This window comes from Branchiostoma belcheri, unplaced genomic scaffold, assembly GCF_001625305.1.
Source record: "Branchiostoma belcheri isolate BF01 breed outbred unplaced genomic scaffold, Haploidv18h27 scaffold26, whole genome shotgun sequence".
Lineage (NCBI taxonomy): Eukaryota > Metazoa > Chordata > Leptocardii > Amphioxiformes > Branchiostomatidae > Branchiostoma > Branchiostoma belcheri.
The window spans coordinates 3,149,005-3,167,516 of NW_017803865.1; the positions used below are offsets into that span (position 1 = coordinate 3,149,005).

The 18,512-nt window shown below is 39.5% G+C and overlaps 1 protein-coding gene across 17 annotated transcripts in view; it reads left to right on the top strand.

Moving 5' to 3' along the window:
• Positions 1-4: 4 nt before the first annotated feature.
• LOC109471907 (MAGUK p55 subfamily member 6-like) overlaps positions 5-18,512 on the top strand; it is a 53,873-nt gene continuing 35,365 nt past the window's right edge. For 12 of the 17 annotated variants that reach the window (XM_019771383.1, XM_019771384.1, XM_019771385.1 and 9 more), the window contains exon 1: positions 16,349-16,463. In XM_019771383.1, the coding sequence (XP_019626942.1) occupies positions 16,364-16,463 (100 nt within the window). In that variant the 5' untranslated portion in view covers positions 16,349-16,363. Of the gene's footprint in view, positions 157-8,397; positions 8,625-9,601; positions 9,648-16,348; positions 16,464-18,512 lie in introns of those variants that run through there. The other 5 variants (XM_019771372.1, XM_019771373.1, XM_019771374.1 and 2 more) reach the window with 4 other exon arrangements.

Sequence of the window (18,512 nt, forward strand, 5' to 3'; positions counted from 1 at the left end):
CCAGTTATGACGTCATCGCCGGTTGCTATGGCAACGCTAATGTCCCGAAATGTGGCGAAAATCAGTCAGGTGGTTTTTGGTGCGAATCTGCGCCCGAATCGGCTGCTAGCTTCTGTCCCGCGCCGCGTCCTCACTGTATAAGGAAGCAAGTCCAAGGTAGGTGTCGGAATTTCTTATGTTTTCTTCTCTTCTGCGTTTGTTCTTAAGTGTTGAGGTTGCTTGCCACAGTGTTGTGGAGACGTAGCGAGCCTGTTGTAGCGAGGTGTGGCGAGTTGGACTGCTACAGTGTAGCGAGCTGCCCGCCACAGTCGCGACACTAGCTTCACCTGAGGCGAACCGATGACATGGCGGTCGGTTCAGATTTTTTTCCGCCGATCGCATGAAAATTTAAACTGTTGTGTGTTTTTAGGTGGGTGTGCAGGAAGGTAAAATGGCGGGAGGAGGGAATTTAAGGTTTGTAACAATCAGACGGTTTTGTTTTGTAAATGTTTACGTTTTTTGGGGGGAGGGGGCTGAGTACTGAGTAGGTGTGTAGCCTCCGTAGCAGGCTTATAGAACTGGGGGTTTAGGTTAGTTTTGGTGGTCTCCGGCTATTTTCTGATTAAAAAAACGTCGGTGATTCAACCAGGCCGGCTATGTTGTCTATATACAATCAGAAAATAGCACATAAAAGCCCCCAAAGACCATGAAGACCCCCAAACCCCCAGTTTTTGGCATGCTGTAGAGGCTAGGTGTGTGTAGGTGGGGGAGGGCGGGAAACATTATAAAGAACCTGAAACATGAAACCCACGTAAATTCACACCGGTTCGGCCCGCCCACAACTCCATACTACACACCTGAAATCACCTGAGCAAAGGTACCGGCAGGTGAGGCACCTGTACAGGTAGGTATGTTGCGTTACCTGTACCAAAACCTGCAAAAATCCAGGCTACTAAACCTTTACTAGTTTAGGTGTATAGCCATGTAGAAACCATACCGTACCTTACCTGTGCCCCCCCCATTTACCTTGTTCACAGGTGTGAATAGGCTGTACAGGTGTGTGTTTCGTTTTCTCTTTACCTGTACAGGCAGGTATGAGGCATTACCTGTATCAAAACCTGCAAAAATCCAGGCTAAACCTTTAGTTTAGGTGTGTACCTATGTAGAAACCATACCGTACCTTACCTGTGCCCCCCCCATGTACCATGTACCATGTTACAGGTGAGAATAGGCTGCACAGGTGTTTGTGTTTCGTTCTCTCTACCTGTGGGTACAAATATTTACCTGTACGGTCGTTACCTGTCTCTAAAGGTGATCAAAATTCACTTAAGAAATCGTTAGATGTGTGTGATCATTCTTACATATTCAAATTGCTTTGAGTTTGACATAATAATTAGGCATAGGATTACATAATGTTGTATTTCCTGTTTCCCGACCGACCCTAGAAAAAACTGCTGACCCTAGTCTTTTTTTGGGTGAACCCCTGCAAGGGACATACATTTTTCGAGCTGATCAACCTTTTCTAGCTCCATGATCTGACACCTGAGTGATGAAATGTTGCACAATCAGTTTTCCAATATTGACTTTGCAAATGAAAGTGTCCTCATGCAAGTTTTACTTTGTCAAATTGTGTTGTATCAATTGGATCGAGATAGCCAAAATCTAAAAAAAAAAGAAGTTAATCCTACCTACTGACTAATTTTTTGGGACTGAAACAGGAAACACAACATTTTTTACCTAGGCCTTTTTTCCTGTACAACCATTCTTACCAGCATGTAACCAGGAATGATAACACTTGTTCTGTGACAGGCACTAGTAACAATAAGATTCACCTGTTAAGTGTGTGTGTGTGTGTTCACCTGTTTGTGGGAACAGCACCAACAATGTTTACCTGTACTGTTATTATCTGTCTTCCTGAGGACCCAAAACCCACTTGAGATATTTATTTTTACATAAATTACCACACAATTACTGGTTACGGCAGTAAACATGGTTGTCTGCAACAGGAATTCTCGTAATTGTACACCCAACACATACCTGTTTACTTGCTAGGTACAGATGGGATATAACAAAGTGAGATGTAAAATAGTGCTGCATACCTAAACCCAATTTTAGGTTCAGATCCGGATTCAAGTCCAGAGGTTTAGGTTCAGTTCCGGACTTGTAAGTCTGGACCTAAACCGATGGCATGTACAAAATTGCACGTTGGCAACCTTGCAATCTTGTCTGGGTGAAACTTTGGCCACATAACATGGAGGCCGACACTTGACGATGCCCGATGGCAATGTTTTCTTCATTCTGCAGCAAAGATTTTGCAATCTATGGAAGGTTTTAGGTGGTTTGGAAAGAAAAGGGGTATGTGAAATGGTATTTTATGGTAATAAGTCCAGACTCTGTCTCAGTTCTTGACTTCAAGGTTTTTTTACTTGAACCTTAACATTTTTACAAGTCCGGATCCAAGTCCAGTGAACCGGTATGGAGCAATACATGTACATGCAAGTCATTCCTCTTGTCTATGTACTAGTATGTTTCCTGTTTCGCTGTACCTACAGAAAATTTCTTATTTTACTTCAACTTTCCAAAATCAGGAAAGCAAGTTCTGAAGAAAATACTGTAGTCTAAAGATTCCGTATTACTTCTCGGATATTCCCTTTTGTGTAATAAACAAGTAGTTGAATTGGAGTGGCCTGAAACATTGCGAAAATCTAACGGCAAAATTTGTACTCAGAAAATTGACTTTAATTGAAATTAAAACCAGTTTAAAACCATTAAAACCATCTATGAACCGTGAATAATGACGACAATTTAAATGTAGATTTTGATATGTTAAACATTATAATTGCTGGTTAGAAAACTTCTTGACAGACATTTGAACACGTTTCAGACACGAAGCGCAAACGTGTTCAGTGCTGTAGTACAAAGGTCAATAGTGTGGGGAGGAGGGAGAAAGTTTTTTAAGCTGGGCCCACCAGAAGCTCTTTCCACTTTCCTCATAAAATAAAATTTCCTGTTTTTTTTATGAGATTTTTTTTATGAGGAAATTCTTTGATGAGGAATTTTTTTCATGAGGAAATTTTTTCATGAGAAATTTTTTTATAAGAAAATTTTTTCATGAGGAATTTTTTCATGAGGAAATTTTTTTGAGTAAATTTTTTTATGAGGAAATTTATTCATGAGAAATTTTTTATGAGGAAATTTTTTCACAAGGGAATTTTTTTCATAAGGAAATTTTTTTATGAGGAAATTTTTTTCACAAGGGAATCTTTTTCATGAGGAAATTTTTTTCTGAGGAAATTTACTGTTTGCTGTTATACAGTTTCGCCAGACATGTTTCCTTGGACACTATCAATGGTATAATAATAGGTTCTGTAAAGAGTAACATATTAGACTGTATATAGGTAGATAAAGATAAGTGTTGAGGTCACGGGTACACAATTTGAGATGTTAGCACCTTTTTGGTGGTTGTACTCTGTTGTAGCTGCAACATTTCACATAATAGAGCTAGAAAAGATCGATCAGCTTCAGATATTTATGTCCCTTATAGTGGTCCAGAAAAAAAAGCTAGGGTCGACAGTTTTTTTAGGGTCGGTCAGGAAACCAGAAAATACTTATTTTTCCTAGGCCTGAGGAATAAAGGAGGAATGCAAAGGTTAGTCTGAACATGGAAGAGTGAGTCGCCCTGGGCAAAACTGTCAAACATCGTTTGTTTTTCCAACAACATCGACTTTCAGCTTTCTCACACCAAGACAACACCCTCAGTAAGTTTCCCCTAGGATAATGTCTGTGATCTTTCACCTTTAACCCTCCGTGACCCACGATAGACCAGGCGTTCTGATTGTGTCGGCCTGATGGATCACTCTGCTTCATCTTCCTGTCAGTCATCACCATGGTAACCACACATCACGATGGTAACTGTACAATGGGAGGAGGAACGGAGATTCCTGCCATATTTGTTCTTTTAGCTTCATTGTTGAAGATTGTTGGCTTTAGAACTGTCCATCCGTCTATCCATCAGTCCCATAGAAATGTGTAAGAAATGTCAAACCTATACAGTGACCACTACATACATAATGACCACCTGTTCATTGTGACCAGTTTTTCATAGTCCGGTAGATCTATTTTTCCCATTGACACACAATCTTGTAAGTGACCACCTGCCCACATAAACCAGGTTCAAGATACCCAAAAATTAGCCAGGAAAAATTGAAAGACGGGCTAAACCCGTACATATGCAAAAAAACAAACAACACCAAAACACGTCCAGGTAATGGATCCAGAAAAAACAGTTACTCCAGCAACATGGAAAACGCCAAACTGTTTTTTGAAAACCCAAACCAGCCTGAGCCTCTGTTTTGAGAGTGTGAACTGTGTACTGTGGGCATTTTCCTGAGCAGTGACTACAAACATTTTGCTGCATGCTGTAATGTGTGTTGAGTTGATGGGTTTTTTTGTGGGGCAAGTTTTTATCACCCAACATGCCATTATTCTTGTTTATTACCTCAACATACGGGCTGGAACAATTCACTTCCCTGGTTCGGAAAATTACTGGAGGGGAAGTACAAAAAATGTATGTCATGTATGATATCTTGAATAGGGATTTATAATTCCAGCCTACTAGTATATGAAATTAGGCCTAGGAAAAAAACATGTTGTTTCCAGTTTCCGGACCGACCCTAGAAAGACCTGCCTACCCTAGCCTATTTTTTGGGTGGACCCCTGCACAAAAATTTTTCGTGTACTGTTTTCAACGTATGTCTTCTGTCACTTAGTAAAAATTGTTTCTGAGTCTTTATGTTGTATGTAAGCAATATTGGATCCCATGTGATAAATGGCATACTATAACTCTGTCAATATACTGCATAATTACAGACCAGTCATTAAAAATGCATAGAAAATTCCTCAGTAAAATTGAAGGCCACTCGAATCTAAAACTAGTCTGGAATTATTCTTGGATGTCACACTCACTCCCTGTCCGGTTAATCATCTGTTGTTCCCCGTCTTCCAAGGGTTAGCTTACACAGTACAACTGAGTCTTGATGCCAGCTCGCCACTTGCCTCTGTCCTGTAGGTTGATCTTGTTTATGTGTTCCCAGTATTTTGCCTCCAATTATCTTCTTCAATAATCCATAACATAATATTATCATCGTTAATCTTAATTATCATTGTTAATCTTAAACTCTCAGAGGGTGGGGCAGACTTTTGTGTTCATCAACATTATCTCTGATTTTTCAGTCACTGACGTCACTGATGTCTTACCTGTTTAGATAATAGAATAGTCCAGTGACTAGTGAAACAAAAGGCAAGCTGGGTGATACCACTGTGCAGTGAGGGTGATAAATATTTTTAGGTTGAAAGCAGAAGAATTTGTCCTTACCTGTTTTATTTAATGGACTGACCCAAGTGTTGAGTGGAGGCTGATACCACTTTATGTTGACAGGGGGTGAGCAGGTTGATTCTGTCCTGAAGTTGACACAAAATTTTCTGGGTTAGAAAAACAGGTTTTGAAAAAGAGAAGGGATAAAAGTGATCAGGTAGATATAAAGGCTGGATAAACATGCCATTCTGGTTACCTGTCCTTACCTGTACAGGTAGGACAACAGGTAAGAATGAATGTCATACCTGGCCATTGTTGTACCTGGCCTGATCTAGAGTTGATAGTAGCATTCTTCTTTTCCTACAATGTGCTAACATAAACAATAGTCTGGGTTGTGACATTACAATTATAACACTCCTGGCTAAAATTCACTCAATTGCATATCAATCAATAGTTCATGCTTATGTTATAAACCTGCTTTTCTAACAATTGACGAAAGGTATTGGATGCTACCTGAAACGTCTAACCGTTTCCAAAATCATATCCAGTTGCTTGAGTAACTGTTTTTTGGTGTACTAATGTTCCTATTTGTGTATTTAACTTTTAGGAGATCTTTTCTATAAGCATCCAGCGTTTTGCAGTCAATCCTCGATAAATAAATGAGGTCAGGAGACTCAGAAACACATTTTAGTCCACTTAAAAAACCTCCAGCACCAAAACACTGTGTTCATCGCTGGTTAAATGGAAGCGAGCAGAAAAAATCAATCAGATCAATAATTACTGCTCCCATCCAGGACTGGGCTGTGAGGAGACATGAAAACCCTTCATTAACCTCAAAAAGATTTACGGCAGGGTTGGGTTATAAAAAAAAGGAAAACTGGACCAAATTGTTTTGCGAAGTTATCAGATATACTACCTTTACAAATAGATTATTATTATATAGTTATTTAAGTTATTTTGTATCTTTGTTTCCTTGTTTGTTTTTTGTCAATGTGTGCCCGCAGGGAACATTGAAAAACGCCCTTGCAGTGATATGCTAGCCTGGATACCATCCTATTTGTATGCCAGGGCTCCCACACTCACTTCCCTAACAACTACAAATAGGAGGATGGTACCCAGGCTAGCGATATGTTGCACTCTTGGTAAATAAATGAAATGAAAATGAAACTACTGTTCTTTTGTAGAAAGTTATTTGTATAGAATCATTCAATGTCTTGTCGGCAGGGCACATTGTTAGAAGGCTCTTACACTGTGTGTGTGTGTTCATGTACAGTTTGTTTAGTTATCTGGTTATTTGCCTCTTGATTTGTATAATAGCTACATGTATTATAGTATTACAGTATAGTATAGTATAGTATAGTATAGTATAGTATAGTATAGTATAGTATAGTATAGCTGCGCTCACTTGGTGGCTTTATTCGGTGGTTATAGCAACTGATAAGGCTTTATCACACCATATTCACCTCGGGGCGGGACATTAACCCTTAAGTATAGTATAGTATAGTATAGTATAGTATAGTATAGTATAGTATAGTATAGTATAGTATAGCAGGAAAACTGTTAAATGTGAAGTACTACAAATGTACCCCAAGTCATGTCTATCATTCCATGACCCAGGTCATCACCATAGTGACGACCCCTGAGGTTGTACAGTTTGTGACCTTTGCTGTTGAAGGTCACCTTCAGACTTTTGTTGGCAAAACAACTCAGGTATTTATGTTGCCCCCCTCCCCCAAAGTGAGCACTTGGTACTTATTGGCTTGGAAGACATAAATGTCTTATGGTACAATGTAGTCTACAGTTTTACAGAGGAAACAATCAAAAGTTGGATTTATGTACAATAATCAAGTGCAGAACAAAACGCAGTAGGGAGTTGAAGTTTCCAGTAGTTTGCATGACTTTGGTGACAAGAAAATGTCACAGAACAAAAGTGAGTCTTTGATGAGGTGTGTCGATAAAAAACGTAGACATCCAGGTAAATTACTGAGGAAAAGTACTGGATGCTACTTGAAACATCTTTAGAAATCTATCCAGTTGCAGTGTTAGAAATACCCACCTGTAGTCTGCATTTTGCTGCAGAAGAAAAAAATCAAGTAACATGCAATTTTGCAGACTGAGAATGTTAAATGTTTGCCAACATGCAATTTTGTATGTGCCTTGGGCCTAGATCTCAAGTTTTAAGTGTGTACTCGCAGAAAGTCTCCCTGAATTGCAAAACAAAATTTTGACATTCTGCAATTCTCGAGAAGACAGAAGTATTGTACCGGTATTTCTGCCACCGAGGTGCTTGAGTAACTGTTTTCTTGTGAGATGTTTTGAGGGTAATTTTGCAGCCAGGATGTTACAACTTGCCCCAGGGTTCACACTACTCTGTAATTTGCTACATTTCACGTTTTATTATGGTCCAATTAAGTGTGTAATTGTCTGCTTGGTCAGTAATTAGTGTAACTGCTAATTAGCACAACTGTAGCGTTGGGTGGGCGTGGCACAATGTAGCAGTTTAAAATCTGGGGCATGTAGCAAATTAAGTCTGTGTTACAATGTAGCGTCTGTACAATTATAGGACAGCTACAGGTATTCAGTGTCCGAATCTGTATCTGAATAACCTGCTTGTTGTGTCCAGCTCCCTATGTGTAAAATAACTTAGTATAACCTGCTGTTGTTACATGCTGCAATACTGGTTATCAATGTTAACTAATGCCCGGTTATTGATGATAATCAATGCCTGGTTATTGATGATAATTAATGCCTGGTTAATGATGATACCTCATGCCTTGTTAATGATGATAACCAATGCCTGGTTAATGATGTTGACTAACCCTTGTCTTGTTGAATGGTGCAGTACTTATTATTGATAACTGACGTCTGGTTAATGATGATAACTAATGCCTGGTTAATGATGATAACTCATGTTTGGTTAATAATGATAATTAATGTCTTACCCACTGTCTTTTTGCATGTTGCAACACAGATTATTACTGATAATTGTGCCTGGTTATTGATGATAATGCCTAGTTATTGATGATAACCAATGCCTGGTTAATGATGTTAACTAATGCCTGGTTAATGATGTTAACTAACCCTTGTCTTGTTGCATGCTGCAGTGCTGGTTGTGGTCCATCTCCACTGTGGTGTCTAACGGGTCTCACACCAGTGCAAACCTCGGGTCTCTCACCAGCGTGCTAACGGGTCTCTCACCAGCGTTGTGCTCCGTGGTCTCTCACTGGCGTTGTGTTCTGTGGTCTCTCATCAGCGTTGTGTGTGCCGTTCTAACCGCAAGTTGCTGCAACTGAAGCATCAATGCCTGTAGCCCAGGAGGAGTCTGGACAAGGTAACACTAACATTCTATTTACATACTGTACAACACAAAAAATTCTCTCACCTAGAGCTTTCGACCAGTCACTCTGGTCTTCCTCAGTAGACTGACCCAGTGAAGCTTGTCACATGGCTTCTTTGAAGTGTGACGTCAACACTGGGTCAAAGATATCTGGTAGACTATGTACAACCTTGGGTGTCAAACATATGCTGTAAATTTCCTGTTATAGTACTGTTCAGTATCCAACTGTTACATTTATACATGCACACCAAACATGCAAACTTCATCCCTTCCCTCCTTCCTTCCATCCCTCCCTCTCCCTACTAAAACCTTGTTGCCATGGCAACATGTAGATTTGCCCCCGTCTCCAGCTTACCAACTGGACTAAAGTTTCCAGGAATGTGCTACAGGCTTCCTGGAATTGAACTTTAAAATTTGTAGCAGACTGAGACGATTCCAGGAATTACTTTCCTGCCCAAGTGCTATCTAGGGATCCGATAGTTGTCTTAGATGAATAGCTGGAACTTATGGAAGGGTCTCAGTAAGAAGAAGACTTCTTGGTATTGTATCAGTTGTTTCCTAGAATTTTTTACTGACTTGTTGTTCCTCTTTTTTTTAGAATACATTATTTCTATTAGCTGCTAGTTTTCAACTTTTATAAAGCCCTTCTGTGTACTGTTACAGAGTTGTTGACCTGTTTGGTTGTTATGTAAATAATCGTTACCTTGTGGAGTAAAAAGTTGTTTACTCTGAGGCACCCTGTTGTTTACCTGTTTTGTTTGTGTTGAGCCGAGTGTTGTTGACTTGTTTACTCGGTAGAGAAAAACCATCAGGGTTTAACGGATACTAACGACCATATTTGGTCAGAAGATAGATTACCGGAAGCTAACGACCATATTTGGTTACTAGATAGATTACCGGAAACTAATGACCATATTTGGTCATAAGATAAATTACCGGAAGCTAACGACCATATTTGGTTAGTAGACAGACAGTAGAGAAGCTGAAGGGTTGGAGAAGAACAAGGAAAGACTTCAGGTACTTTCGTAGATCTCTGTAATTGTCTTAAAGATGTCAGTTCTTTGGTGCATCATGTCTTGATATTCTCCCAAGTTGTGATCTTATAATCTTTATCTTATTTATGGGGTTTTCAATGGACAAAAACTTGAAGTTGAAGGTAGACTTTGTAGTGATGCTTTTTTTGTTTTGAATTATTTTAACACTGTCACTACTACTACATGTAATATTATTAGTCTGCTCAATAATTTAATGGTTTTCCAAGTTGTGATAGGTATGTTACAATCTTTATTTTATTTAACAAAAACTTGAAGGTAGACTTTGAAGTTTGTGGTGATGTCTTTTTTTATTTTGAATCTTCGTACTGTAATTTTAACCCTTTTACTACTAATTTTAGTCTGCTCGAAGATTTAATGGTTACGTTAGATGAGCCCTCAGTAGTAAGAAGGTTAACTGGTAGGGTTGGTCCAAGAAAAAATTAGGACAAGGCAGCAGTTTGACAACAACACAACCTACATACATTTTGATTTTGTTTTTGTCTCAAGTCTGAGCCTGCCCATAGTTTAAATGTTTCCAGTAATTTTCCTGTCCAGACATTTTCTGTCCTGCTAGGGTAGATGTTGTGCCTGTGTTACATGTTGTTTGTACACATGAAGTGCCTTTTAAGAGATATGATATCAGAAGTCACAGTGAGAAAGTGCAGAAGTTGTCTCTCAGTCCTTATACATGCTAGGGTGCAGTACCAGTCATGGCAGATAGGAGGCAGCCCTGAGTGAAGTTACACTGACACCAGTGCTGTGTGATTCAAGTTGCATGTTGGCAAACATTTTGTGTGTCTGGGTGAAACTATGGGCACATAATTACAGAGGCTGACACATGACAATTCCCAGTGGCAACGTTTTCTTCACTTTGCAGCACAAATTTTTGATCTGTGGAAAGCTTTATGTGGTCTAGAATGAAAAAGGGAATGTGAGATTGTGACATGATTTTGTTTGTTTGTTTGTCTGGAACTGATTCCCAATGTTCAGTTTTTTTTTTACTTGAACCTTAGCACATTTTTACAAGTCTGGAACCAGTACAGCAAACTGGTACACAGCACTAGCTGACACAGGTCCTGTTATTTTCACCTGTCTGACTGCTTAGATAATCCTCTATGTCAATTTATCAGGTAACATTTGGGTATTGTGCAGTATAGAAACTACCCACTCAGCTTTAGGGTCGGTATTTAGGGATTATGTTTTTTTAGACTTTGGGGATCTCTATTATAATCTCTAGTGATCCAACTTATACCGAGTAAAACTTGCAAGGACACTTCGATTGTATATGTAATGTTTCATCACTCAGGTGTCAGATCATGGAGCTAGAAATGGTCGATCAGCTCAAAGAAAATGTCGCTTGCAGGGTTCCACCAATAAAAAAGTCTAGGGTCGGCAGGTTTTTCTAGGGTCGGTTGGGAAACAGGAAACACAACATTTTTTTCCAACAAGGCTATTTCTTGTTCTTTTCGCCAGTGCTTTATCCCGACATAGTTCCTGTTATTTTCACCTGTCAGACTGTTCAGATAATCCTCCATGTCCATTTATCAGGTAGCATTTGGGTATTGTGCTGCAGAAAATATCCACTCAGCTGTAGCCTCTGGAGGTTTTAAACTTTAATGACCCTATTGTTGGAGACAACAGCCTTTTCAGGGGCTGCAGATGAAAGCGATATTTAGCGACCCGGCAGCTGGATCAGAGGGTTGTGGGTTCGAAGCCCGGCTGTTGTTGCTTACTTGGGCCGAGGAAAAAAATGTTGTGTTTCCTGTTTCAGTCTTGAAAAAAAACTAGAGTTCCACGATCTCATACCTTCGCCAAATGATGTTAGCCTTTATGACTAAGACATTATAGATAAATCCCCCTGATTGTGCGAATAGGATCCTATATTGCATCAATTATATCTGTTGATCATATTCTACACCAGAAGACAGTCTTATCTTATCAATGCATGCCATTATAGCATGTCCTCATAAATTATGCAAATGAGGTCCTTATTTGAATAAATTATGTTTAATAATGTTCACGTTCACATAACTTTCAAATATCCCAAGTATGAAATTCCAGACATTACCACTATGTAATTATAACATTTTCTCGTTAATTATGCAAATTAAGTCTTCATTTGCATAATCGATATCTGCCTGTATTTCTGCCGTTCTGCATTACATATATCACAAGCTTGAATAGTCCTATCATGGAATGCAGCTGATAAATAGAATTTCCTCATTAATTATGCAAATTACATTAATATTTGCATAATTGTAATAACATTAGTCAAGCATCACTTCAGCTACCTACATGCCAAAAATCACGACGATCCATCAATCGGTTCTTGACTTATCCGCCTTTAAACATTTTTCAACTAATGCCCCTGCAATTCCAGAGCAAGCCGCTAGGGGATCCAAACTCACGTCACTTGTTCCCCAGCACAAGAGCTACCTACCATCCAAATTTCGTCACCCTAGTATGTCTAGATCACGAGATATCAAAACCGGAAGTTCAGCTGCAGTACCATAACAAGCCGTTAGGGGGCCCAAAATCTAATCAGTTCCACGTCTCATGAAGACCTACCCACCTACCAAGTATCAAGACAATCCATCTTAGCCTTCTTGAGTTATCGTGCTCACACACACACACACACAGACACACGAACGCCAACGAAAACATAACCTTCTTGGCGAAGGTAATTAGGGTCAGTAGGCAGGGATTATCTTTTTTTCTTTCTTTTTTTTATTAGACTTAAGCAATCTTTAGTGTGTGAGTAAGTTAAAATGCAAGTTATACAATACAGTTTAACAAAGTAAAACATGCATAAGGAGTGGACAGATATTTGCAAATCCAATGTCAATGTAGGAAAACCGATTGTACAATGTTTCATCACTCAGGTGTCAAATCATGGAGCCAGAAAAGGTCGATCAGTTTGAAAAATTTATGTCCCTTGCAGGTGTCCACACAAAAAAAAGGCTAGGGTCAGCATTTTTTTTCTAGGGTCGGTCAGGAAACAGGAAACACAACATTTTTTTTCCTTGGCCCGTCTTCTGCATCAGTGAAAAGGCTGACAACACAAAATTGGCACACTGACTGAGCCGTTTTTACTCCACTGTTTATTGCACATATTGGAAAAGCCATTTCACCGGACATCAAGCCGGTATATCATATAACACTGTGTAGGGGATATGGAGGGGGTTTATTAGCCATGATCCTAAAAAAACGGGTCATTTCATCTTTCAGAGCTACAAAAAACCCTGAAAACCCTGTTTAGACCCTCATCCTTCAGTATTGTAACTGCAATGTATAGAGGATATGGAGGGGGTTTATTGTCTAATGGTATTCATAGTCATGATCCTAAAAAATGGGTCATTTCACAGATACAAAATAAAACCCCAGAAAACCCTATTTAGACCCTCATTCATCCTTCAGTATTGTAACTGCAATGTATAGAGGATATGGAGGGGGTTTACTGTCTAATGATTTCATGGTCATGATCCTAAAAAATGGATTTTCGGTATCTATCAGACACCTTAAAAAGCTTCCTCAGACTGAGCTTTGATTATATTCAGCGATGTAATAGTTGTGACTGATGTTTTCTTGACAGCAGAGTCTGTCCACTATTTATATTGATGACTATTGTTATAGCAATAAGTGTCTAATAGTACAATAGCACCATTATTCCTGACCATATTAGCTTGAGAATCTATTGTACAGCAGCATTGCTAATGCTTTTAAAGTCCTAATGTAAAAAAAAAAACCCTGTTTAGACCCTCATCTTTCAGTAGTTTTGGAGTTTAGACTGATGTTTTCCTGACAGCACATTCTGTGAACCATTTATAATATTATGACTATTGTTACTGCAGTGAATGTCTCACCACCATTATTCCTGACAATAATAGGCTGATGTTATAAGCCTGGAGGGAGAATCTATTGCACGGCAGCAAGCTTTGATTGATAATGTATTTATAGTCCTAATCTTTAAAAAAAACTGTTTCAGAATTTTATCCTTTAGCAAAGTAAGAGCTATGCCTAGTGTGTGCATCTTTATTCCTTACGTGTGTTATTACCTACAATTAGTCTGGAGGGAGAATCTACAGAAAGCTTTGATCTCTGAGACAAGCTGGCAGCAGAACTGTAGCATTGTAAGAGCTATGCCTAGTGTTATCCTCAGCACAATGTCTGTGCACCATTATTTATTTCTCAAATGTGTTAATGTCATAAGTGAGTGGTGAGTTTTTACCTCTAATTAGCCTGCAGGTTTTTATCTACAATAAGCCTGTAGGGAGACTCTACAGCAGGCTTTGATCTCTGAGATAAGCTGGCAGCAGAATTGGGACGATTATTTTCTGGCCAGATTCTCCATTTCTGGGTCATTGCATGATTGCCTGTAGTTTCTGTAGTGAAACTGGTGATGTGAAACCATGTATTGCTCTGTATTGGCCTTGTATATGGATTGCTGTGTGACTTGTGTATATATCAGATATCAGTCCTTTCAAGGTTACTCTCCTGTGTGGATGTTGATGTGATACAGGTTATAGATCTGGCCCTGCCTGGTTATGCATCGCTGCAGCTGGAGATATCAGTCAGGGTTACTCTCCTGTGTGGATGTCGGTGGTTTGTCTCCTCTGTGAGGTTTATTGGTCGGTGAAACTGGTGATGTGAACCGGTGTTTTGATCTGTAACTGCCCTGTATGCGGATTGTTGCATGTAGAGATATCAGCTGCCGTCAGGGTTAGTCTCCAGTGTGGATGTTGGTGGTCTCTCCTGTGTGAGGTTTAGCTGAGGGTTTATATAATCCAACCTGTCAGCCAGCACACCTGTCACTGTCAGCTCACCTGTCATCACCTCACCTGCTGTAAAAGTGAAAGTGGAACACCTGTGAGTTCTGCACGTGCTCAGTAGGGCGTGTTTGTGGATATCCAAGATGGCCGCCGTTCCAGCTGGTGTGTCGTTCCGTTGACCTCTGCTGCCAACGTGTCTGCTTAACGGCCCGCTGAAGGTGAAACTGGTGAAAGTGGTTTGAGCGGGGCTGCATACAGGAGTGAAAGTGATACACAGTTGTGACTTTCCGGATATCCGAATGCTACATTACTGAGGTGCTGCCTGCTGTGTTACAGTGTTATTGACATTTAGAGGGTTTCTCTCCAGTGTGGATTTCTAGGGTAACTCTCCACAGTGGATTACAGGCAAGCTGAACCTGTAGGGTTTCTCTCCAGTGTGAAGCACCATCAGCATTTGTATTGCGGTAGTGTACATTTATACTGCAGTGTGCTACTGTGTTATGCACAAGAGGGTTACTTCCCACTGTGGATGGCAAGCTGAATTTGCAGAGTTACTCTCCAATGTGAGACACCATCAGAATCTGTACTGCTGAAGTCTACATTATTGAAGTGTCTGCTGTGTTATGGACAACAGGGTTTCTCTCCAGTGTGAAGCACCATCAGAATTTTGTACTGCTGCTAGAAGAAGAGTTCTCGAGGGGAAAGTGTGCAAGTAAAAGTGGTCCACGTGCATCAGGAGTGCCATTACATTATTAGGAGTCTCCTACAGTACTTATGACAAGAAGATTTCTCATCAGTGTGGATTGAAGGCTGTACCTGTATTGAGAGTGATCAGGAGATCATGGGAGTGAAGCACGTGTAACAAACGAACACCTTTCATCAGCCTGGTGCTGTGTCAGTCCTCAGGGTTTCTCTCCAGCGTGAGTTTTAGGCTTTTCCTAGGTTTTCTCCAGTGTGGAATTAATCACCATGTCCGTAACGTGTAAAGATCGACCTGATTCTATATAACGGACAATAAAATTCCATCTGCACTGTTTCCGAGAGAGAGGTTCGGTCTCCTGTGTGGATTCCGTGCAGTCAGTGACACTTTCTGACTTTTCAGTAAAATTCCATCCGTGCCGTCCTTGACTAAGGGTCAGTCTTCTATGTGGATCATAGAAACATGTGGCATCGCTAACCCTGCTGGAGTGGCATTAAACATTCCCCGTGTGCACCGACACTTTGTCCCAAGTGCCAGCTCAAGATTCCGGGTTAAAAGAAGGGTTTCTCACCTGTGTGGAGAAACACGTGAGGCATCCCTAACCCTGCTTAAGTACCAGCAAACATTCTCTTACTGTCTTAGGGTTTCTCACCACTGTGGAGTGCCATTAAACATCCTCTGTGACACTTTCTCCCACGTGCATCTCCAGTTACGGCTTAAGGGTCCTTGGAAGAGTAAAATTCCATCTTCCACTGTCCTTGAGAAAGGGTCGATCTCCTGTGTGGATCACCATTTAACATTCTTTGTGTGCAGAGATACTTTGTCCCAAGTGCAGCTCAAGATTCCTGGTTAAGGGTCCTTCTGAGACGGATATAAGGCCAAGAAGTGCATTTTAGACGAGGACGAAACTTCAAGAATCCTTGTGAGAGAGATAAACAACATAAGAAGTGCCACTTAGAGACTCCGAAGACGGATTTAAGCCAAGGACACTGGAATAAGAATCCTTGTGAGTCTATAAGACACAAGATTGCTGTTTAAGGATTCTTGTGACCCAATAAGACACAGCAGAGCTGCTTAAGGAATCTTGCAACTCCGTAAGACACAAGATTTATGGTTAAGGATCCTTGTGGCTCTACAAGACACAGGATTTACATTTAAGGATCCCTGTGACCCAATAAAACACAGAAGGAAAAGTCAAAGACATTAGTAAGACGCAGCACTGTCTTGAGGATGTCGCTTCTTGCGAAGGAAGAAAGCCGACACCTTCTAGAGTCGACCGACACTCTCCCATTGGACGAGGCAGCAACCAATCAGGCGGCAGAGGAGGAAGGTATTTCTGCCACAGGGGAAGTTTCTGTTTTCTTCCATGGAATTTTCCAAACATTCGTTTTTTTTGCTACATTGCGGCAAATTTGTGTTTTTATGTTGCAACATTACAGTATTTGATAAGTTTGGAAGATAAATTTGTGAACAAGGTTGTCAGAACCTTCATGATTGTGTGAAAATTTCTTGTGTTTTTCTCCCCAGAATTTTTGCAACATTTGGTTTGCTTTGTTGTGGCAAATTTTTTGTGTGTGTTGCAACTTTATTAGAAATACAGGAAGATGCCAAAATCTAAAAAAATTCATTTTTCTTGTCGCAAATTCATACGGGTAGACTTGAAACTCTGCAAGAGGGAATTTAAACATCTAAACAAAAATGTCAGAGTGTCGTAAAAAAATTCAGGGTCATCATTAAATGCAGCTGTGAAAATGTCCCGTGTTTTTCTACATGAAATTTTTCATTAAGAATTCCATTTGGTTTGTTTGGTCATTTGGAGATTCCCCAGAGGATCGTTAATTTCCATTGACGAGTGTTTTTACAGCAGAGGTAATTATCCATGGGTGTTGCCATGGCAACAAGATTAGGAGATTCTGCCGTGAAATATAGATGTGAACATTACTGCAAATGGCTACATTTGGAATAATCGGAAATCCTATATATCTGAAATATTTTGAGTTACAATTTTTAAGAATCATGAATTTCAAGAAAAATCACCCACCAAAAATGAGCCCATTGTTGTCTATGTTGAAATTTGTGAAAAATAGGATAAAATTTGATTGTAACATTGTGACATCTTTTTTCAGCAAATTTCCACGTTTTTATTCATCAGACCTAAAAAAAGGAAATTTTCGGAAATGCATTGAAAAATTTGAAATGCCAAAAGACCAAAGACAATATTTTATGTTTAACGGGACAAATTATGAAATTTCAGCAATAACAAAATGGTTCAAATCTAAGTAAAATGCAAACATGTAGAACAAAAGATACAAAAAAATTGCCCAATGAAGCAATATTGAAAACAGCTGAGTGGAATATTATAAAATATTCAATATTAGACATGTCAGAATTGTGTTGATTATGGGCTGCAGTAAAGATCATGAAATAATAATTAGCTACCAAAAATAACGTACACAATCAACAGAACAAAGAACTTAGCTTCAGCAAAAACACACTTTGGCTTTGCAAATGAGATAGTTGAGGATATTGGTTTGAAAATGTAAAGTGTGGAAAAATGTGGCAAACATGTTAACATGATCTACATTTTTATTGAACGTTTAGCAGTTGTAGAAATCCTTTTTTTCCAATGTTCTGCAGTATTGCAGATGAGCCAAAATTTTGTTCTGCAATTCGGAAACACATCCTGCAAATACATAAGCCTCCATGCTACATTGTACAGTCTTCTCAACTTAGTAATGCAAAATTACACATTGTAGGATTTTTCTTCTGCAACATTGTAAATCTGTCTGTAAAATGGCAAAATACAGATGGGTATTTTGAACACTGTTTAGTTTTCCCTTAGGCCACACCAATTTAATTTCTTGGTTAACGGATTTTTATAGAAAAATAATGGAGCGGGCGGGCGAAAAAAAAATAAAAATAAAAACAGGCCTAGGAATCCTATTATGGCCCAAAATGGTACGATAGGAGCCATGAAGTCAACACACCAGGCTGGTTCAAAATTTAAACAATGAATTTTGAACTTTTAATGATACTACTGCATTGAAATATGAAATTACTGTAACAACTAGGAAGAAAAGGACTGTTTTCAACTGTTCAGGGCAAGATATGAGCATTTTGCAGTTAATTCTGAATTTTTATTTTTATTTGCAAATCAGAAAAAAATGAAGCGGGCGAATCCGTTAACCAAGAAATTAAATTGGTGTGGCCTTAGCCTTCATCATAGTGTCTTCATTTTGTCCTGTTGTGGAATTTTGACCCAGGAATGTCTGAGACCAAATTAAAGAATTCCGTCGGCGCGGCCGGAATTTAAAACGGAATAAATTTTGCAGCGCATTTTCCCGGAATGGCACCGTGACATATTGGGGTCACCAGAGGT